Source organism: Cygnus olor, chromosome Z (genome assembly GCF_009769625.2).
Source record: "Cygnus olor isolate bCygOlo1 chromosome Z, bCygOlo1.pri.v2, whole genome shotgun sequence".
Taxonomy (NCBI): domain Eukaryota; kingdom Metazoa; phylum Chordata; class Aves; order Anseriformes; family Anatidae; genus Cygnus; species Cygnus olor.
In genome coordinates, this window is record NC_049198.1 from 37479025 (window position 1) to 37503375 (window position 24351).

The following is a 24351-nucleotide window of genomic DNA, read 5'->3' on the forward strand; positions in this document are numbered from 1 at the left end:
TGTATGCTTAACAGTTTGCAAAATCAGGTCTTAGACACTGTCTTCTAAATTTTCTTCTGGTTTACATTTAGATTCCTAAAAATGAGATAATAGTATATTTGAAAGGTATTATCTTTAGCTTTAACAGCTAGCACCTTCTGTTTCATTTTCTGCTATTAATTACTATTAGAAATACACAAAATTAATACATATACATTTGTCATTTCTTTTAAATACAGTATCTTATTTTCAGTTAGATAACCTCTTGTTACATTGTGCAGTTTGCCTTAATTCAAGCATCTCTAGCTTTAAGTCTTTCGCTCTTCTACTAGCTGAGGCTTTCCTTAAATTAAACAGAGAAATAAATGAATAAATCTAACAATTTGCATATTCAGAAGTTGCAGCTATAATTTAAATTGCAAAGCAGAGCCACTTTTGGTGCATTGATGGAGCAACATGCAGTACTTAATTCAATAGGTCAAGAGAAATCATGAAAATAAGTATAGACTCTTCATGTTTAGGTTTTTATTTTTACTATTGTCTTTTGAAAATGCATACACAGTACGTCTTCCTGACGGATCCAGGTGATTCAAAGGAAGGGGCAGAAAAGTAACAAACCAGTTTTTTTCTTATGCATTTTTTTTTTAATTTTCTTCAGCATTAAAGAAAGGAACTTCAACATTGATTGTCATTTACAGAAAACATTCAAAAATCATGTGTGCATTATTATAGAATGCTAACAGTATTGAACTAATAATTTACAGGACATAAAATAAGACAAAATCTATTACATTCTAAAGTAATATAGAACCTTTTCATTTGACAGGGATGCCGGTCCTAGGAAATGCATGATAAAAAATAAAAACCTCAATGGTCACTTTCTAAATGAATCAGGCTGTAGTTTTACTCACTTACACATAAATTAGGTCAGTTATATTAAACAAGGGATAAAGATCAGAAGAAAACTGCAGATGTAGAAATGCTGGATGAACTCCTGGCTCCACAGAAATCAATGGGGGTTTTGCCACTGATTTCAATTAAACCAGGTTTTTACCCAGCATATCATTGCTCATATGTGGTTTTGCTTTTTCAATCTACAAGCCGGTTAAGATATATCATAATTATTATACAATTGAGCTTCAGGAAAAAACAAAACAAAACAAAACAAAACAAAAAACCAACCCACTGTTGACTCTGTGAGGAATTTGATTTTAGAAGGGAATTTTCATTCAGCTTTTCAGAATGATTCATTTTGAGCATTATTTTTATTTTATTGTTGTTGTTGTTAATGTTTTTAACATGTCTTGTCAGACAATGCAACTCTTGTGCGTTACCAACAGTGGTAAGCATACTCCTCAAGTAGCACACCCTCCCCATCCCTCCCTCCCAAATCAAATCAAATTGATTTACAACTATGTAGCTACAGCCAAGCACCAAACAGCTTAGGGCTTGGAGATCTGGGTCTTAGCATCTCATTTCACTCTAACAAAATGAACTGGAAATAGAATAAAAAAAATTACATATTTGAAAGTGGGAAGTATATGAAAAAACAGTTTCTCTCATAATCCTAAAAGCAAGGAAGCATTTGCAGGAATATTTCAAAAATATTAGAAAGCTTCATTTAAATCTAAATATCTATTTTAATTATGTTTTTTTCTTTTTTTTCTTTTTTTTTTTTTTTTTTTTTTATAAATTGGTAATCAGAAAATACTAGCCATTAAAGTCACATTGGGATGCAGTAAAAGCATCCAAATAATTTTTGTGTTATTTATGCTCCTGCCTGTGTTATTATAGCTGCTGATGACTTGGACATAATTTCATTTTCTATTATGATCTTTAAAACAGGTATTTGGTGAAGGTCAGTTATGGCTTCAGATTACAGCTAGTGAGTGACCTGACCTCAGATTTGAATAAGAAAAGCATATAAAAATATTTGCTCATTGAAAAGAAAAAATGTTTCTACTAATATAATCCATGCCAGAAGAATTCATAAAAGCCATATGCTGTAAGGAAACATTATTAGCTTAATCAACATTTCTTCACATCATATTAGTCAAATGCAGTCTGTAGGTATTAATACAATTCTCACTGTACAGACTCAGTGGGAGCAGGTTTGATTGACAGCCCCATCTTTTTTTTTTTTTTTTCCCCCATTACAAACAGAAGTATACACTAAACATCAACGGCTGGTCAAAAGGCTTTATCTATTACAATCAGTTTCCTTAAAAACTGAAGAGTACAATACACTTATAGGAAGCAATTACATAATTTGCTCTTTGATGTTTTTCCTCTTTAAAAAAAATCATTACAAAGTCTTATGCTTAAACAGAGACATAGAAAAAATCAGTGTATTCACTGTCCCCAGTTATATACAGCAAAAATTACAGAGACAGCATACATAGTATTAGACCTTCCACAAGCATATATTAAAAGTAATTACATTTGAAAAAATATTTTATTTGTCTTCTACATTTCTACAATACATACTCAGGTTTCTCTCTTGTTTTGTTTGTTTAGTTTTTAAGTAACTTTCTTTAGTGTTAATCAGATGAGGCAGACAGTGCAGTTGTAAAATAAGGGATTTGTTGCTATTCTGATTCTTAATTTATTTATACCATCCATTCATTACATCTGGAGTAATTAGTTTAACATGGGAATTATCTCACAGCGATTAGCATAAATCTCAAAACACCCCATGTGCATGATTTATCTGGGTGCTTACTTAGAATTCTGTTGTGCTTTATTTGTGGCCAGAAGTACAATCACAGAGCCACTCACTCCCTGTAGCATACCAGAGGACACATTGCAGTCATGCATGGGGCAAAGACTACCACCACTAGTTCACTTGCTATGATACTCCGTGAATTTTAAGAATAAGTCCATGAATAAATCCCTGTCTACTGCACGAGAATATGTAGTCCACACTTCATAGGGTAACATATTATTAACATTTCTGATTAACAACAAAACACCTTTTTTGCCTGATTCTGACATTGAAGTGACACATTAAAAAAAACACAACTGTAGTGCATCTGAATCTGAATCCCCATAGAAGCTGACAGCCTAATGTAGTAACTTTGACTTATTAAGCTGTGTGTCTAATCAAGACAAGTATAAGTGCTTTTTTATTTTTATTTATTATTTTTATTCATTTATTTATTTATTTATTTATTTTTATTTTAAATAAGCTGGTTTTGTCTGAAACAGTCTTCAAGGTAAAGCCTGTTCTTTGCGGTTGCCCATCTGGCCCTGCTTGTTTTTCCGTGCAGTCAGTTTTTCGTTGGTCAAATAACAAGGGACCAACATGATCACAATATTGAAAATTAGGAGACAATTCTTTCATTCTGTCCAGAAAGAGTTTTATATTGAGCATACTTTACTGTTGCCAATGTATAGCCATAAACAAGGGTCTCAGCCTTTTCTTGAAGCACATACATTTTTTTTCCAACAGCAGTATCTTCGATCACAAATTAGCAGCTCCACCCAATGCTTCCAAGAAATACGCAAAAACATTGTGATATCTACACTAGATGATTTTTTCTTTATGTTATTCTACCGAAGACCACGTGCAAAGCAAACATTTTCTGCATGTACAATTACAAAGAAACACTTATAATTTATTTATTGCTGCTATATCCAATGATGTTTTCTTTCTCCTCCTATGTACTGTGCTTGAACTGTGACGATGACGGAATTATGCAAATGTAGTACATTGTGTTACTGAACTCACTGTAAGCAGTATTACCCTCACTGCCTGCCGTAACACCCGGGAAATAACCTTCCTTTCCCAGTGCATTTTGTGCATTGCTTTATTCTGTCAGCACACGCAAAATGGAAGGATTGTTTACACGACACTGACACATCCATTATGTCACTGAACATTTGGGCTGCCTTTTTAAGTGAGTTACTGATCCATGAGTTACCACTGGAGAAATTTTACATCACAAGAGCTTTTGTCTGCAGTTTAGACTGCATATATGATTGGTTCTTTTGGTTAAATGGTCTGCTGCAGACCATATCTGGGACGGTAAATTTAGGGTTTATTCCCATAATTCTGACTTCCAGGGACAGTACAGCTAAATGAGGACATGGAGGCTGGGAGGAAGAGGAGGAAGGAGCCTGCTTCCTGTCTACTGGGTGCAGCCTTCCTTGCAGACTGCAGGTGAATATCATCTTTGAGAAAGAGCAAAGGTGAGTCATTCAGCACTCCAGGCCTCATTCATTATGAACTAAGAGTAAAAGGAGAAGAAAAGAGAGGCAAGATTCTTTGGCCAGAAGATTGTTCTTTTTTATGGGCAGTTATCATGCTAGCAAGAATTTTAGTCATTTAGACATAGCTCCCAGCAACCTGAAAATTAAAACTAAAGTTGCCATGGGACAGTCAGTGAAGAATACTATTATGAAAGCCTTTATGCATAGGGATATTGGCCTCTTCTTTCCACCTCCTGATGTGGTTGCCCACTCATCTCTAGGTGTAGTGATTTCAGAAGATGGAAAGAGTCAGAACTCATACATACTCACTAAAAGAATAGCAACAGTGGTCATTATTAGAGCTGAGGAAAACCTATTGTGTGGAGAAATGAAATTAAATCAAGGGCTGGCACGATAATCCACTGAAATTTACCTTTTTGTATGAGTTCTTGAAAAGGTAGGTCTATGAAAATATTTAGTGTAAAGTTAGGCATTAGCAGAAGTGCATTTCTCATCTCTCATTACTAGGAAATGGGAGTTTTTTCACCAATGCAGTTTTAAAAAGTTTTTTTTTTTTTTTTTTCCCTTGGGATGAGAAGAGGACTGGTCATGTCATGGAGAAGCATTGCTACAAAGGCCTGGGGGTAGCTGTGACATTGTGTATTGCTGAGAGGAAAGGGTAGCTGTTAGACAATTTTATACTATTCGATCTATATAGGCATTTCTCCATGTGGTAGCTCAGCAAAACCATTGCTGCCATTGTTGACGTTATCATTTATTCCACATCTTAGCCTTTCTTCTTACATGCCTGCAGCAATTCTGAATATGAGCTCACATTAACGGTACCTAAACTCAGTACCTTTAAACAGCACTTTCTTTTGTCAATTGCCTAAATTCAGTAACTCATAGAAAGCTTGCTTGCATTTTGTTTCCAAAAGGACTTAACACCATAAACTGACGGGTCAGTAGTGCTCCACTAACTGTGAAACAAGTTAAGTAAATCCTGCACCAAACTGAGGAAACTCTGACAGTGAATTCAGTTTATAACAGTTTATAACAATATTACTTCACTGGCTTGAAAGCCTTGTCTGGGTTGTGTTCATTTGGGCAGCTCAACCAGTGCCCTTCAAAGCCTCTAGCATTCTCTTCCTTATCATCACCATTATACTTATATAGCTATTTTTAATAATGAAACATCCCTGAGTGGCATACAGTGCAATATCTGCATCAAGCAGTGATTGTCATTTACAAAGCATGAAACATAAAAAAGAAAGAAGAGGACTGGGTCTCCAACATGCTGCTTGTAGTAGATATCAGAGATAGAAGTAAGTCTCCAGAGTGGAGGCAGAAAGTGGTGGGATAGGTTGGTAGGTGTGTATACTCTGTTACTGTCAGGAAAAGAAAGCCATCTCAGGTTTCCATTTCACATGTACTTAAAAAAGATTGTGCCATGTTTCAGTTTGGTCTGATTGTGCAGTGCTATATTCCTATGATGTCTAATAGGCAATGACTCTGAAAATAATCTGCTTCCAGGCTGGACCTTGGTCCTTCTGGAAATGGCACAATCAATGCACAGTCAGAGGGAAGGAAGATGCAGGGAGCCTGGATGTGTTTCATCTGTGCTTTGTAGCACAGCTTTACGGGGGGGGGGGGGCGTGGGAGGGGCGGTGAGAAAGACTGGAGAACGTAATAATCAGCTACACTTCTCTAGCTGTGCTGCCTGACTGCTTTGCAGAGTGCTGCAGCCTTGGAGCAGCTTCTACAGCTCAGTGGTGGGAAGCTGAGGGGCCAGCATGTGGGAACGGCTTTGCATCCTCTTTGTGTAGAAGTTTGTGTGTCAGAAATACTAGCAAAATTAACCCAAAAGGAAATGTACAGCTGTGCATGCTGCTACCATGAAAATGAACAACGAAAGTCATTTAATAAAGCTTATATTCACAGGCAAATCCAGTAGCTGCTCCAACTGGAGCACCATAACCTTGCACAGGCATTGAGACAGCATTGGTGCTCAAGGCACAACAGAGAGAATAAACTGGTCCCTGTGAAATGCAGCAGAAATGAACAGCAGAAAGTGTGAAGGAAAAGCATTAAAGAGCAAGTATGATGACATCTGACTGTGCTCCACAAAGCTCAGAGGGGACCTCTTAACATCAAAGGTCTGACTTTGTGAGGGGTTGAGCACCTTCTGTGCTGTGCTGAGATGCCTCCATTTTTAGCGGACCTAGTTAGAGCTCAGGGAGCTTGACAACATGCCAAATCAATTCCTAAATGCTGCCTATCATAAAGCGATCTTAAAATACATATTGTTTTTGGAAACTAGTTGATTCAACTGAATGCCTTCTATTACCCTGTTTGTTTGTGTTGGTTTGTTTTTCTTTTTCCTTTTTTTCCTTTTTTATTTTATTTTTTTTCCTTAGCAATCACTAAAGCATTCTTTCCATTAGAAGAGAATATGACTCTTGGAATTAATTCTTTATGCAAAGAGCTGGCTAGAGTGACATTTACACCAAAGTGAAGTCTCTGTGGCAGTATAACAGTCTACATCTGCCTGCTTGATGCCAAGGAAAATTTAGATCAATGTGGTTCAATTATCTGAGAGCAATTCTAGAAGATTCAATATATGTTTTAAATATGTTAAATATCAAGAATTAATCAGTCATTAAAAATTGTGTCCTGTGTGAAGAGCTTGTCACTAAAAAAATCAACAAACATAACCAATTACTACACAGAGCAGGTGTGACAAGTTCCAGTTCTAGAGATTTAATTGAAGGGCTTCAGATATTGTTGCATACTAATGAAAGCCAACAAGAAATAAAACAGTGCACCAATATTGTCTGAAATGCATTTTGTGAGTGGTCTGTGGTTATTTACTTGGATAACTGGAACATAAAAAATCCAACACTGAGAATTTGAAACTGTGTACAAATGACTTTGTATGAACATTGACAACAAAAATCCAGTCTGTAGCATGTGGTAATTTTTTGTTATTCTATACTCAGTCAATGAAGGGCAGGAGAAGTACTACTTGACCTATGTAGTCAGTCCAAAATCACAGAAAATTAAATGTTATCAGCTCTAATTAGCACAAATAAATAATGTATGAGAATAATTTTCTGTTTCTCAAATAAATAACAGAATTACTTCCTCAAATTCTGTAAAAGTAGAAACAAAAGTAGAACAAGCTGTTCATAATTAACATTATTTTAAGATAATAATTTGTTTAGCAATATTTGTAATTGTTTGTACAGGCTATTGCCTATCAATGACAATGAGGATTTTTGCATACCAGATTCTTCATGGTTTTACGACAAAAGGAGAGAATCGATTTCTCACCCCAGACTGTACACTGCTACCTTTGTGGTTTCTGGTAAGTCATTTAACTTCTTTACCTTCATTTCTTTATCTTTAAAAAAGGGTAAGTAAACCTTACTGATTTGGTCAAACCTTACTGAAGAGGTCATGAGGTTGCAGTGATTTAAGAATAGTGCTTTAAGGATGAAATTCCCTATGGATAATTATTAAATAATATGTAATTTTCACTGGTGATGTCCATTTTGCCATCCTGCCTAAGACATAAGTCAGCTAAAGACTGATTAGCTTGTTTGAAAAGAATAAAACATTTTCAAGATGTAATACATAATTGCGGATTGTTTCTAAACATAACAAACCTCATTTATCAACAATAAGAACAGTAATATTTATCACATTCTATATCCTGTGACTTAGCTGAATATGTTACTTATAATATACTGAGAATGAGTTTATAAAGGACTTCAAACGAATAGATAGATAGATAGATAGATAGATAGATAGATAGATAATGTTCTTGTATTGAAAAAGAGAAGAAAAACATGAATCCCCTGCAGTTAAAATTGAACTCCTGTGGGATTCAGTTTAACTTGACTTTTTTTTTTCCAAATACGTTCAAGTTGACCATGCATAAATATGGTTAGTTATGGTTTTTTGATATTAGAAAGAGGTGGAATTTGGAGTCCTATTCACAGATTTGCCATGTAAAAGGCTGCAAGCAGATAAATCACCTTCTAAGAGGATGCCAGTCTTAGGGTTTAAGTGGTATAAAGAAGAATCAAGAGCAATGTTTTACTATGTTAACCGAAGACATTTCAATGTAATGATCAGAAAACATACTCTGAATTTGGTGGAAGAAAAAGGTGTTTTAGAGATTTATTTTGTATAGGACCAAGTAATTTGGAAGATTGTGTCATGTTCACAACAAAATTCTTCTCAGCACAACTAACTTGCTTGTGCAGGTTACATATATATATAAGTTGGAATGGACTTAAATATTTATTAGCTGGGAGATTGTAACTGCTCTTGTATCAGGTCTCGGAGTGCTAAAACAGTGCATGTATACTTGCAAACTGGTTGGTGGAGGGCTGGGGGAAACCATATCAAGTGTGCCTGAAATAGGCATTGAATTACTAGATGATGCAGAAAATGGAGCACTGGACTGATACAGGAGCTGCGTGGTCTCCTGGAAAAGCCAGAGGCCTTGAGTTATCGCTGCCACAAGCCAAGTTTCTGCACCCACCATGAGGCCCAGCTGCGTCCCCATGGGCTCCCAGCAGCACTGCTCTGGGAGTGACCTGGCAGACAGTGGGGCCTTCAGCCTGCCTGCCAGCATGCTCCTCCTCACCCGGCCTCAGCTCGCATTGCCTTCAATGTGATTTGAAATAAAGAAATGCGTCTGCTTATGACCCTGCATTTGCTTCATTTCTTTTTCACTTATTTCTGCATCTTCTTATTTCTGTTCTATTTCCTCCGCTGGTGTCCCCTGAAGAGACTTCTCAGGAAAAGCTCACAACAGGTAAAAGTGACGTTAAGGACAGAGCCGTGACAGGAACTGAATACCTGTTCTTCCACAGGCAAAAAGTTTATGTTTTTTATCTCTGGCAGACTCCAAATATATTAATCATGACTGCGGTTAAATTTAATAAATCCCCATCTTCAGGTCTGTAGTAGTCATTCTGTTTCCTAACTCCCTCCTATGTTTGCCTTTGGTTTTGCAAACAAATAAATGCACATAAAATCAATTCAAAGAGAGACAGAAAGATAGCCTGAATCTTTTGCTTGCCTCCTGAAGAGTGCATAAAATCATCCTGATGTATGTGTATATATATAGACACATAAGTGTATGTGCATGCAACATATATATATCTATATGTGGAATGGAAACCATCAGTCTCATCTAGATGAGGCTATGTCAGAAATAGTGATAGTTATGTTCACTTTGTAACCATGGCCATTGCTTGCTTTGACTTTCCTCCTCCCTCCCTCCCTCCCTCCCTCCCTCTCTCCCTCAGAGCTACGTTTTAGGCTTACAATGGTTTTCGCTGAGTTCACTAAGTCTTTCCATTGAGTTAAGCAAAAAACAAGCCAAGTCTTGAAACCACTTTTCAAAGAAGTATATATAAAATAAAATCTTTTGTGGAATCAGAAAAATGTGTGGGTGGGACAGTCTATGTTTTTATTCTGTGTTTCAGACACTTCACTGACATCATGTCCTAAAACGTTCACTTTTATATGTGCTGTATCCCTGTGACAGGGAGAATTCCGAAAAAGCTTTTCTTCTCTCCACTAAAATCATCCAGACAAGGCTTTTGCACCATTGATACATTCCTGATGTTTCATTTACAGACTGCATGCATGCACTACATTACATGTCTCAGGAGTGATCCTGTCATTACACATTGGCAGATGATGATTTAACTCTGACTGGTAAAGCAAATTGTGATTGCCCAAAGTAAATCTAATACATTACTTGGAGAGCAAGAAATGCGTGACAGCCTGGCTGAGCATCCTTTAAAAGTAGGCATGGGACTTTTAAGCTACAGCATGTATGCATATAATACATACATATATATATATATATATAAGTATATAGCACATATACATATATATATACGTATTTCATACATGCACAATAATTTCCAAGACAGCTACAAATTTCCACATGCATTAAACTATCTAAAAACATAGAAATAGGCAAGTCTAATAAGTGGAATTTTCTTAAATTATATTTGAACAATAAACAGCAAGAGTAATACTGCAAAGTACTGCTCTATTCTCATTTATATCTACAATAAAATTCTATGAACAGTTGTCTCCCAAAACATATCCCAATAAAATAAAATTAAAAAAAAAGGTAACACCCAGTGTACTATATTTTATATTCATTGTCAGTTCAAAAAAAAAAAAAAGTAAACAAAGAAAAGAGAAAAAGGACATCCCCACTCAGAGTTGCATATTTACATTCTTCAAACTGTAGCGGTGAAAAATAATTCTATTAAGTGCAGAACATTCCTAGTGTTGCAGTAGTGACATTTTTAATAAGTTCATTATGAAAACATTTCTTTTTGTCTTAACAGTGATGCATTCCATGACTACGTGAAAATTTTATTATCCCCTTCACTTGCAGCCAGTGGTTGAGTCTGGATTGAAAAGCTCCTTATATAAGGGAGGAAACAGTGTGTTCACTATATCTGGATGAGACTGTTTAAATACCTGTAGTTTCTCTCCGTGCAAGTTGCAAAGTGCAGTAATGGTTGGTATCTTGGCTATTAACTGTGAGACATTGAAATAAGAAGAAAAGGAAGAGGGAGGAAATAAATTTAGTATAAATTACAGTTTCCAGAGTGAACTAATATAGTATCTTTTTGGTTAACTGAATGCGATATCCTGAACTCCATCAAAACTACCTATCCAGACCTTGGATAAGACCACTGTTCAAGTACAGTTAAAGGCTAAAAACAATTGTCCTGGAAACTTGAGACAAGTGCCAAAACAGTATTTAACAAGGAACCTTCTCTAGGGGTATTTTTTTAACGTGGTCCCACTCTTTCTAGGGTAACAAATAAAGTAATTAATGGATAGAACAAAATATGAACTACGAGGAAAGACAAAACCAAGAAGAAGAGTACAACAGCAATGCTTACTTCTTATATACAATGAAAGCATTTAGTGTGATGATTTTAACTTACATTAATGCAGCAATGGAGAAGTGGCTACAAAAAGAGACACATGACTGAGGAGTGCTTAGCTCCTTGTTTTAACAATTTACCTTTGTCAAAGTCTCATCATCAAGATGGTTCTTCTGGATCACATGCTGAAGTGCAAAGTATATTTTTTCCTGAAGCTTCTGGACCTTCCTTGGCTCTATTAACCAGGCTCGATCTAAGAAAAAGGAAGGGAAGAGATAAAGCCAAGGAAAGCACAGATGTGGTACATGCTCATGGATGAACTCAGTGTCCCATGCTGGCAAGCATTCACAGCAATCATAATTCTCATGAGGGAGGACTGCATGATAATTAAAACATGGTTTCAGAAGCAAAGTATCTTAATCCATTAAAGGATCACTGGAGAGATTAATCAACACATACTGAGTGTACAGCAATACAATATTGGCTCTGCATTTGTTTGTGTGAACCAGCATGTTAAAAGGAAAAATGGGAGTAGAAATGAAACAAGAGCCAAGCATTTTATTATACTTTCGTGGTAGTCAGTGTTCTAACTTCATATTGCCTAGGTAAAAAAGATGTCATGTCATCTTAGTGTCTTAGTACATAAAAAATAAGCATATTAATCAAAACAGTCACATATTTGAAAATAATATAATAATCAAAAAAATAAAACAAAATGTATCCTGTTATTTATTAGGCTAACTTTATGAGACCAAATATTATATTCTGTATAAAAAGAAATGTCTTCCTTCAAAAGAATTTATTTAATAATGCAAAGAATAATGAGCTGTTGCAAAGTCTTGAAGTGCAAATTTCTCATTATTTAAAAATGTTCTCTTTTTAAACAACAAATAACAATTATATGGCAGAATGACAATTACAGTTGTTTGGACTTGTACTGATCTCAAACCCCAAGTTTAGGAGATTAAAAAAAAATATATATATATATTCTCTCAAGTTGTAGCTTCTGGAAACAACCATACACAAAGTGAAGTAGCAGACCCCAAGACAATCTCCAAATGAGTAATATGCTGTGTTTATAGAATCACAGAATCATAGAATATCCTGAGTTAGAAGGGACCCACTAGGATCATTGAGTCCAACTCCTGGCACCACACAGGGCTACCCAAAAATTCAGACCAGATGACTAAGAGCACAGTCCAAACACTTCTTAAACTCTGACAGGCTTGGTGCCATGACTACATCTCTGGGGAGCCTGTTGCAGTGTGCGACAACCCTTTCGGTGAAGAACCTCTTCCTGACACCCATTTACAGCACCACTAAACCTTCTGAGTTCCCATGCTGTAAACTTGTTTCTCCCTCTTTCACAATCCAGACTGATTCTTGGATCTATAGATTTTAGCTTTCCAGGAGGCTATCAGGCTTTCCTGGCTACCAGGGGAGGTCCCAGTCTACTGGTGGCTAGCAAATGTGATGCCCATCTACAAGAAGGGCCGGAGGGTAGACCCAGGGAACTATAGGCCTGTTAGTTTGACCTCAGTGCCAGGAAAGCTCATGGAGCAGATTATCTTGAGTGTCATCACGCGGCACTTACAGGGCAACCAGGCAATCAGGCCCAGTCAGCATGGGTTTATGAAAGGCAGGTCCTGCTTGACGAACCTGATCTCCTTCTATGACAAAGTGACACGCTTAGTGGATGAGGGAAAGGCTATGGATGTGGTCTACGTTGATTTCAGTAAGGCTTTTGACACCATTTCCCACAACATTCTCCTCAAGAAACTGGCTGCTCGTGGCTTGGACTGGCGTACGCTTCGTTGGGTTAAAAACTGGCTGGATAGCTGGGCCCAAAGAGTCGTGGTGAATGGAGTCAAATCCAGTTGGAGGCCGGTCACTAGTGGCATCCCCGAGGGCTCAGTACTGGGGCCAGTTCTCTTTAATATCTTTATCGATGACCTGGATGAGGGGATCGAGTGCGCCCTCAGTAAATTTGCAAATGACACCAAGTTAGGTGCATGTGTTGCTCTGCTCGAGGGTAGGAAGGCTCTGCAGGAGGATCTGGATAGGCTGGACTGATGGGCTGACGCCAACTGTATGAAGTTCAGCAAGGCCAAGTGCCGGGTCCTGCACCTGGGGCGCAACAACCCCAAGCAGAGCTACAGGCTGGGAGATGAGTGGTTGGAAAGCTGCCTGGCAGAGAAGGACCTGGGAGTACTGGTTGATAGTCAGCTGAATATGAGCCAGCAGTGTGCTCAGGTGGCCAAGAAGGCCAGCAGCATCCTGGCTTGCATAAGAAACAGTGTGGCCAGCAGGGCTAGGGAAGTGATTGTCCCCCTGTACTCGGCTCTGGTGAGGCTGCACCTCGAGTACTGTGTTCAGTTTTGGGCCCCTCGCTACAAGAAGGACATGGAGGTGCTGGAGAGAGTCCAGAGAAGGGCAACGAAGCTGGTGAGGGGTCTGGAGAACAAGTCTTATGAGGAGCGGCTGGGGGAGCTGGGATTGTTCAGCCTGGAGAAGAGGAGGCTCAGGGGCGACCTTATTGCTCTCTACAGGTACCTTAAAGGAGGCTGTAGCAAGGTGGGGATTGGTCTATTCTCCCATGTGCCTGGTGACAGGACGAGCGGGAATGGGCTAAAGTTGTGCCAGGGGAGGTTTAGGTTGGATATTAGGAGGAACTTCTTTACTGAAAGGGTTGTTAGGCATTGGAATAGGCTGCCCAGGGAAGTGGTTGAGTCACCATCCCTGGAGGTCTTTAAAAGACGTTTAGATGTAGAGCTTAGTGATATGCTTTAGCGGAGGACTCGTTAGTGTTAGGTCAGAGGTTGGACTCGGTGATCTTGGAGGTCTCTTCCAACCTAGACGATTCTGTGATTCTGTGATTCTGTGAAATAAGAAATTAAGTTTTGTCACAGGCATGAATCTTAATGTACAGATGGAAAGGTGCAGGAAAATCCCTCTCCTTCTCAGAGCTCTTCTCCATACCTCCCCCAGTCACTAAAATAATCCATAGAAATAATGTAAATCAGGAGACTGGAGCTGAAGAGTATTTCAGCACAGAAGAAGCAGGATTCTGTCATTTGTCTGACTGTCTCTGGAGAAGACTATGAAAAGTGTCCTTCACCAAATGTTCTGAAAAGAGACAAAACTAAGCCTCTAAATATTTAGCAGATAATCAGGAAAAGAAAAAAAATTTGAAAAGGTTAGGGATCACAGGGATCATTAGGGATCATAGTTTGACTCCAAAATTTATGCTGTTGCAAAAACATACCTTTCAATAGTGTTAAATCAATGCCTATTGTTGCAGACTGGAAGTAGAAAGAATTATGATAGAGAGCAATCCTTAAAGATTTATCTTTCTGCCAAAAGCATGAGCTTAAAAATAGACTGAGGCTGTTGGAGCACAGGCTTCATCATTTATCTGTCACAGAGCATGTTGTATATAATATAGGAGTTCTTAAAATAATGACAAGAGCTAGGTGAAAATTTTGCAATGGATATTAAGTTTGTCTCCCAAAATGTGATTTCTACCAACTGAAAACCATGTGCAAATTTGTGCAAATTCCCCAGATACCTCTAATTATATTCTTAAAAGTGTGGGAAAAAGTCAACAGATCAGTGGCTACCCATACAGAATATGAGAAGCACTGTTTCAGCTCTTTCAGTGCTTTTCCTTCTGGATTTTGGTGGCTTCTGTATAAGAAGAACTTGAAGATGAACACTTCTCAAAGGAAGTGGCTGTGTCACTAAATTAGTGGGTAGAATTACTGGTGTGATTTCCTCTCAGAACCAGTGCTTTATTTGTTCACTTATGTTTGCAAGACAAAACACTTTATGGTGAAGAAAGTGGAACGCCTGGATTATTTCATTCTCTGTTCATTCTCTATTGCTTTTTATTATTTTTGAAAGAAAACAAACAGCAATTTTCAACATCAATTCAATGTGTACTGATTTTTCTTGCCTCTCCATTCACAAACTTAGCAGCCCAGCTGAAATGAGAATTATTTGCACAACTCAAACTTGCAGTCATTTTAAAGCAGAGAGATTGCCTTCACTCTTGCACATGATGCTTCAGCCCATCCTGTCTTTCTCATTGCTTGTTCAATGACTAAAGATACAGATGCTTGCAGACTACAGCAAGAAATATTCAGCAAGGATCACTTTTACTTTTTTTTTTTTTTTTTTGGTTAAAAGAGTAGGAGACATTGCATGTCAACTTGGACATGAAATGAGAAACTGCAGATTATTGAGGTATATCTTCTAGTACAACCAGTTTCAAACCTCAAGCTTGATTATAGTGAAAAAAACTTTGAATTACCTCCACTTATTTGTGTTACTTAGCAGAAGCTGCTATTCAAAAGACACCCAGCTCTGCCTTAAATGCCTTACTAGAATTAATTGAGAAGTTTTTACAACAAACACATGCCTGCAATACTGCTGGCTCAAAGCCAGTGCTGAGTTGCTGGCTTTTTCAAACACTTAGTACGGCTGCAGATGTTTTACAAGTAGAAGTGAGTGTCAAAATGATCTGCTGACAGAATGCAAGAGATTTTGTTGCTTTGCAAAATAAAGGGGTGTATGAAGATCTGCAAACCTTAATCAGAATTTTGATTTCCATTGAATTCCTACCTGTAGCTTCATAAATTACTTGATCCAGAATCCATTAAAGTCAATAGGAAACTTTTCATTTCTTAAATAGTTTTTTCTTTTTTTTTTTCCCAGACCTAAGGTGTACAACACTCAGAGATGCTGGAAGCTTTCTGTGACCAGATTTTGTTAAATAGGGCTATAAATTATTCTAATTTCCAAGATTACCTGGGAGACAGAAATATAACTTCTTTTCAATTTGTCTAGAAATTATGTAACTGAATTTTCTTTCTCCACGTGAGATACCCCAATCTGATCCAAAGTGCTTTGAAGTCAGCTTCCAAATAATCTTATTGCTTCTGGTTGTTCAGGAAACACCCTAGGTATTAAAAAGGACAAATATTCAGCCATCCCCTTCCTACTTCTCCTAGCTTCATAATATGAAGTCAGCTTGAAATCATCTTCTGCTGTCTCTGTTAGTATTTTACTGAGGAACTGTATAGCCTAGACTGCCATAGAATTTCCAGCTTGTCTTCAGCTTTGAATGGAGTCAGTCTGTTGACAGGTCACTAACGTTAAACAGGAGCAAATGCTGCACATCTCTGTCATTCTCATAGGTTGGGTCTTTTTGGGGGAGAAAAGGGCTGGTGGAGAGGGACCTGTCAAGGCACTGAGTCCCGTGTCCCAGAGGAAGCCAGGACATCTGGGAGGTGTCACACAGGCAGTTTTTGCCCCCATGTACAACTAGGACATGGCTAAGGAACGCATGGTAATGGGAGCTCTCTGGAGGGTCATCTCTGAAGCATCCTGATCTCACATCTAGCAGGCACTAGCTCAAACCTTTCACCTCTGAGCAGATGACCGCAAGAAGTGCTCAAAGGAAAAATAGGAGTAGAGTGCTTTCAGGAGGTGTCATTAATGAGAACAAACATGTTGATACCATCTGTGCTAGTCTAATTCTGCCTAATGTAATCTCCACCACAGATGTGCAAAAGGGCAAAGTGACCTAGAGGAAGTCTTTAGTGGAACAGGCTGGAAAAGTGATTAACGGTGGAATTTTTTGAAAAGGCCTTTCAAGGGGTTACTCTTAGTGGGAGCTGGAGGTCTGCCACCCCTGAGGAGTGTTTAAAATGCCACACTAAACTGTGAGTTTGTCTTTGTGGAGTTACATGAATATATGAAAAGGAGTATTTTGCCCCTGGAACTATCACCTCTCACATGGAGATAAATTCAGACAGGAAATCACGCAGATTTTTACTGCTCATGTTCTTATCCGCATAGAAAAAGCCAGTCGTAACTAGGGACTCCTTAACCCGCTCAGGGCCATGAGATTTGAGTTCACTGAAAATCCTAAGAGGAACATGCCCCATCTTCGGCACCATATTTCTCTGTATGTGTTCTGGAGAAATGCCAACTGGCACTGCTTGTCTGCACAATCTTGCTCCTTGTCTATTACCCCTATTCTCAGCAACTATTTCTCCCTCAAGTTCCAGTCTACCTTTCTTTTGTCCCATGAAAAGCTCACAGAAGCTAATGAGATGGTCCTTGACTCAAATAGCAAATCTTTGCCTATAGATTAAGTTCAGGAAGAGAACAATTGATTTTTTTCCCCATTATTTTATTTATTTATTTATTTATTTATTTTTTAATATATACATAACTGGTATGTTACACAATCTTCTTATCTGGATTTCTGTGATAAGGCCACCACATTTTTGATCTATTTCCAATATGTGTAATTGTTGTCAGTCTACCCAAAATATTGGGAGTTGTATTCGACTAATACAGGTATTCCATTGATTAATACACAACTTGATACATTTAATACACCTTAAACAGTTGTTCAAAAATGTAGAAATAGAGGTGGACAAGGATGTTAAAAACAGAATGAACAAACAAACAAACTAAACAACAACAAAAAAAGAAGATTCATTCTGGCATTTGGATTAAATAAATACCTGGTGATATCAGAACTGCAGATGAAAACAAGGCAATCTCCTCCTCAGTCAGCTGTAAGGAACATAAATTCTTTGCAAAGTCAAATGCTTCGTTCACCAGATCATCAGAACCTACAGACCACAAAGGACAACATCAAATTAGAAATTTATTAGTTTATCTTTTTCATTTTCATGTTAAAAAAAAAAAAAACCAGCAGATGTCTGCACTTCTAAAACAACTACCTTTCATCAGCTATTAAAATTCTACCTGCTCTGAAAATCAGCTACTTCATGTATCACTTAATCACCCAAAGAAGCACAAAAATTATCAAGAATTAGGGGTATGACAGATGAACAGCATACAGAGATCTTGAAAAGGTGTTTTCTATTCCCAGCATGGAAAGAAATTTTATTTCTAATCAGACATAAAAGCTAATGGGGGTGAATGACCTGTCCTAAATAACTTTCACTCATATCATTTATCAATTAACAGTACAAATATTTTTGAAAATCTGTGAAAACATTGTAAAACATTGTAAAATACATCAAACAGTGGACATTAACACACACATAAATGTTTATTCATGCAAGGAAGTGTTATATTTATTCATATGCAAGAAAAAAAATTACCTATACAGTAAATTTTTGATATAAATTACTCTCCTTGAATCTGGTTCTGTTTGTGTCATTTTAAATTTGCTAATAATGTATCACTGTCATTGACTGACAAAGGACACCCATTTAGCTATTAATGTTTTAGGTAGCATTTAATATCATGTCAAGAAATGAAGCAATTGCTTTCACATACGAATCTAAGTAAGCTTAAACGTTTTCAGCAATACAGTGTTTTAGGCAAGCCCCTTTGTATATTTTATTGTAGTTCATCATTTTAGTCCCCTCCTTGGTGTAATAAAGTGGCCTTCTGCAGGACACAATTAGTGGGAGTGATTTGATATGTCAAGCATAACTGACCTGTGATGTTAAACCACTTAGCTTCCACCATGAACTCATGCTTTATCAAAGCTTTAGATGGCAGAGTAAAAACTCTGTCTGATAAAACCCTCATAGTGCTCCTTTCCTTTAGAGAAAAACACCCACTACTGCTGGCAGCTAGTGTCACATTTTCAGTTCGATTGTAAAGATTTGGACGTTCTAGGTTCAACATTACTAAGGTTTTCAGCGTATGTAAGTACTTTCAGAAATATAAAACTGCCATTATTTGGCTCAATGTAATTGGTTGAAAAGAAGATCAACATACCCAAGGCTTTAAACATTTGCATCCCTCCATACTTTCCCTCAAACAAAACGGTATTGTTGAGTGGGTTGAAGGCACGGCACATTCTCACCAAAACAACTTCCAAGCAGCCTACAGGACACAAAAAGGAAGAAAAGTACCACACATTACTGTAAAACATCAAAATACAGGAAATTTCAAGAAAAGATTTAGGAAGATATCAATCATTAGAAACATCAACAGGCACAGAAAATCTTTGGAGTCACCTAGACGATCTCTCTCTGAATATGGGAAACAATAGTTCTGTCTGATTTGATTATAGAAAATGGGTAATTTCTGGTCCAGCCTCACCATATTTTCTTTAGGCTTATTTTCTTCTTGCAGCAAATTGGTAACATGGGCTTAATCTGAATTTAGACCTGGAAAAATGAATGGAATAATAATTTTAAGCACCCTCTCACTAAATCCAAATTTCCTGTAAGAGAAACTCTGAGTCTGAGGATTCTTTTACAAACATGTTTTAGAATAAAAAGTCCAGATTTTCTAACTCCTTCTGCTCAGCATTAACAGCAAAACAGAAAGTAAAACCTGTTGTATTTATACATGCTGAAGCTAAACAGAGTTGTCTAACAGTACAGTCAAGTGCAACTATATCTTTTGCTTAAGGTGCAATTGCGTTGCTAGTTTTGTCTGTCAAATGAAAGAAATTACATGGGATGCACTGACATTTGCAGATGTTTCAAAGTTAGTGTGAACTTAAAAAAAAAATAATAAAAAATTGTTGTTATATGTCTCTCTTTTTCCAGGGACCTGCTCTGCCTCCCTTCCCTTTTGCACTTCTGCCCTGCACCTTGGCCAAGTCCCACACTGACCACAGACAGCACTAAACACATCGACTTTCAGAGGAAGTGAACAGCTCTCTCTTGAAAAAGGAAGCACTTCTTATGCTTTAACGAGTTGCCTCACACCTCACTTCGTCACGCCATTTTGTCCTCCTGAGTTTAGCATTGCTGTTGTATGGTCAGAACAAAACTTGTCATGATTCTTAAGGAGAACAGAAATTACCACGTCCCATGTCAGGGAAGGGGCCTGTCCCTTTCCTTCTACCTTGCCCTTATGTACACACATGCACACCCAGACATGCACAGGGAGCGTGGCCAGAGCATGCCACCATAATCCGCTCTCATTTAGCCCAAAACCAACTGGCGCCAAGAGGGATTTTCCCTCCTGTGCACTGGCTGGAGGGTATCTCTGTAGTCTCATTAAAAAGATTAGAAATGACCACAGAGGCATTCACTAATGACAAGTGGAGATTTTATGGGGTGGCAGATGACTGACTCGACCAGCTCAATTCACAGGGTCCTTCCATTATATGTCAGGTTGGAGACTGCAGTTGCTGCAATGACAATGTGTGTGTGTATATTTAATAACCACAACTGACAGTAGAGGGAAGGGGATCAGAAGACAGTAACATGATCAGTGGGGAAGACTACAGAAGTGTTAATGCAGCTAATGAAATAGACTGAAAAGTAAGGTTCCGTCAAAATTAAAACGACGTACAGAACAAGACAGTAGAGTACATTTCTAATGTACTGGGAGTTAAACCAGTCTCAAGCCTTTGGTATTTACCCACCTGACTTAAGGAGAAGAATTTGGTCATTCTGACAGAGCTCCATGAAACCTGTTATCCGCTTCGCAAACTCCACAACGTACTGGATAGCGTGTGTGATCTGAATGGCACACTGTTGCCACAGAGCTTCTCTGGTCTTCCAGGAAAACACACATGGAAAAGCAAACCAATAAGTAAGTGGCTTTATCAGTGCATAGAGGACTTCTAGTGGCCTTGCAAGAAAGCACAGTCCTAAGACTGCCTCCCCAGTCAGAGCTAGTGGCATCTCTGCCTTTCAAGGTGCCTAACACTTTTTATCAGAATGTTGTTTTCACAAGTTGGTTGCCCAAGTAGTCTGAACTCTCTCTTTGCTTCTTCAGAGGGGGAAAATGCATTGGCCAATGTTAAAATATGATTTTAATGTTGATTTTTGTGCAGGAGAAACAGTCGGTGGCACCAACAATGTAAATAACCCAGGATATTCCAAGGGAGGAAGTGGTGTAGTGCTATTCAGTCGTCTGACAGAATATTTTTTCTAGTTTGAAACTTAAAAAATAAATCATTAAAGTATCATTGCAGTCTGAATACTGACTACTTGAGATTTTTGTCTCCTTGATAACTACTTTCCTTGTGCATGCAACTTGTGCAAATGCAAACCAATGTTCTTGGGTTGCATACAATAACTGTGCAAGTTAGTGTGTTTTTATGCTTGTTATTTCTTCTTAGACCCATGGCTTTCCTAGAATAAGAAGGAGTCTCTTTGGGCTCTTGGATGATCAGTCAATCTGCCAATTGATATCTCATTGCAGAAACATTGCTAGTGATGCAGGCACAAGAGACACAAAGAGCACAGCTTGACTTCTGTTGACTGGGCTATATCTGAAGAGGTGCCAGTAAGAAATATTCTGAACATGATCTGAGAATCACAGAGGCAGAAGAAAAAAGACAACAAACATGTAAAGAGACCATTTTTCCAGCCACTTTTGAACAACTTCACTTTAAAGAGTATTTTCAATTCATCATCATTTGTTATCTATAAGTGACAGATATTTAGTTTGCTCACAGTGAAAATATTTATTATTCAGATAAAAAAGGGCTCTGCTTCTAACAGCTTTCAAAATGATAAGGAAACAAGTTAGGTCGTCTTATTTTCTGAAAACTCTTAAAATAGAGAGAGTCCAATCCTGATCACATGATGTTCAACTGAATTTCTGCATAATGATTAAATATGTTGTAATAAACAATGTATAGAAATCTGGATTCTGTGACCATGTCTGAGCTTTGACTTAAAAATTATCCCAACTTGCTGGTAAGCTACTCCTTCTATTTAAGAAATGTCACTCTGCTTTTACTCACCAGACTCCTCAAAGATATTTAAAAGCCTATTTTCACCTGTAAGAAACTCATCAGCTCTTCTTTGGCAAATATGTTACGCTAACAATTACATTAACATTTCATATTAACAATTTCAATTCATAGGGAACAGAAGAAAAAGCATATTACAAGGTTGTACCTTGCTCTGATAAACCTTAATTTCTTCATACGTGTGGGTCTGCCATGCTAGCTGGTGTAGTTCCTCCATTGTATATTGGCAAGTCTCCAAATGAGATTTAATGATATTCTGTGCAATTCGATCTGAGAAGAGGAGAATAAAAAATAGTTCACATGAAACATTCTGGTGAACAGTGAATTGCAATAGCAAAATGTTGAAAATATTAAGGTTGTTGGAAAATGCAGATTTTCAAAAAAATAAAAAATAAAAATCTTTTCTTTCCAATGATACCTTTCTCTCACTCTCTTTTAAAATATTTCTGAAGATGTCTTTTGTGAAATATTTCAGTATTCAATCCAAAACCAAAGGATGCTTCGTAAATAAAGGATGCTTTTGGATGTATATATGAAAATAACAATGGATCTTATGAAATTATTTTAATTCTTTAATTCTGTAAGATGATGATGATGATGATGATGATGATTATTATTATTATTAATGTGTTCAAATAAATGTTGTTTGGAGGCTCTGGTTCGCTGATCACTTCTGTTTACCTCAAGCCTGCACAGCTGCCCACACCTGGCTACTCAGTCCTGACATGGGCGTTTGCATTACTTGGGGATTACTTACATCAGAGAAACAGGAAAATTGTCTCATTTTTCTCCAGTTAGGTTTTAGCTGAATCGATTTCTGAATTAGCATGATGGACATGAACATGGAGACTGGTGCTAGCAGGGTGTGAAAGCTGCAATGAGCAGCCTAAATTTTAGGAGAAGAGAGGCTGGGGAATTGCTCTCACACTCTGTAACAGCACATGATTAAGTTACATTAAAGTTATTCTGAAATCACAGCTTTAGACATTACTGCATAGCATGGAGTGCAGGATGCAAGGGGAAGCATTCATTGCTGGCCTGAGAACCCCATAAAATTAACAGTAAACTTCTCAGGGAAGTATTTGAAACCAGACCTTTGTCCTTTAAACCACTTGAATGTATTAAAACGATTCTCCCCCCAAAAAATCCAACATGAATTCATTAGCACTGGAACTTGAAATGTCTTGATAAAGCATGATCTAGAAATGTGATGATTTCTTATCTTGCAGCTTTGAGACCTATATAGCTAATGTAGCTCAGTGCCTCATCCTGAAGACATTGTTTAAGCTAAATGCTGTTTCAGCAAAGTAAAAGGTGGACAAAAAAACTGATCTGAAATACTCACTTCAGAACCTGCACTTATCAGAAAACATATTCATCAAAAAAGGAGAGGACATTGACAGGGTATTAGCAGAACCTGAGCATGGGAAATAAAAAGAACTAGGAATTTCATCATTTACTCATCCACATCCTCAACAGTTTCTTACAGTGGGTGGATCTGTTGTTTTGGAGTCCCAGAATAAGACTGTTACTTTGGCCAAATGTTATCTGAATTTAAAAACACCGTCAAGAAGGAAAGCCGAAAAATGAATGTAAACATATATGTGCAGTCTGCAATCACTGTTATAGGAATACGAATTAAAGGAGATTTTTCTGTACTACTGTCACAGTTAATAAACTGAGAGTTAGTGGAAGGGTGCTGAAGAAAACACAAAAGTGTTCCAGGTTTTTGTACAAAAAAGAGTATTTTCTCTATTGAATCTTTATGGGTATCATTTAACAGATCAATGCTGCCTCTAGGTTTCCTGGTGGAAGAACTGACTAGTGTAAAGATAACTAAAAGTATATATTAGTAAGTACAGGAATCTATCATTCTTCCATGGAAGCATACAAGTCTTACCCCATGGTGGTAAGTCAATGTTGTATTTTGTAGTAAAAACCTTACAGATAAATGGACTTGTCAGAATAAATTAAATAATAACTAATAAAAACCTGTTTTATAAACACTATATTTCAGATTTTTACCCCCCATATTTTTCGGTTTACTGTATATTTTTAAAAAAATCAGCTTTCTGGAAACATCATAAACTAGAGTAAATATGACTGTAGAAGTTTAGCTCAGGGTATAGATTTTGTATCTTATGTTCCTGAAAGTATTTAACCAGAAGGAACTGAAGTATGGTTAGAACATTTAAACCTTGTATCTAAAACACCAGTGAAAAAAATATAGTTTAAACTTGTATTGCACGTTCCCAGTCTGAATGGTGAACGATTTTGCTCTCTATAACCACTGGGTGGTCTTTCTGTTTCTTGTGTTTTCTAGCTCATCTCCCCTAGCCTCAGCATTTGTTACACTAGGCTGGAACTATTCATGTTCTCGACAAAAGAAAATACTTGCAATAAATATATTAAATGCTTTAATATTACTGCATAGCCAGATTTTGAATCAGATAAGGCTGGCCTGCTTGTTGGTCTGATGTGAACAATCTGAAGATGAGATCCTTTCATTTCACT

The 24351-nt window shown here is 37.4% G+C and overlaps 1 protein-coding gene across 1 annotated transcript in view; it reads right to left on the reverse strand.

Moving 5' to 3' along the window:
- Positions 1-2127: 2127 nt before the first annotated feature.
- RORB (RAR related orphan receptor B) overlaps positions 2128-24351 on the reverse strand; it is a 144415-nt gene continuing 122191 nt past the window's right edge. Inside the window, exons 5-10 of the mRNA XM_040540003.1 lie at positions 21986-22107; positions 20497-20629; positions 18888-18995; positions 17651-17761; positions 11252-11364; positions 2128-10755 (exon numbers count right to left, since the gene is read on the reverse strand). Of these exons, the coding sequence (XP_040395937.1) occupies positions 10600-10755; positions 11252-11364; positions 17651-17761; positions 18888-18995; positions 20497-20629; positions 21986-22107 (743 nt within the window). The 3' untranslated portion in view covers positions 2128-10599. The remainder of the gene's footprint in view (positions 10756-11251; positions 11365-17650; positions 17762-18887; positions 18996-20496; positions 20630-21985; positions 22108-24351) is intronic.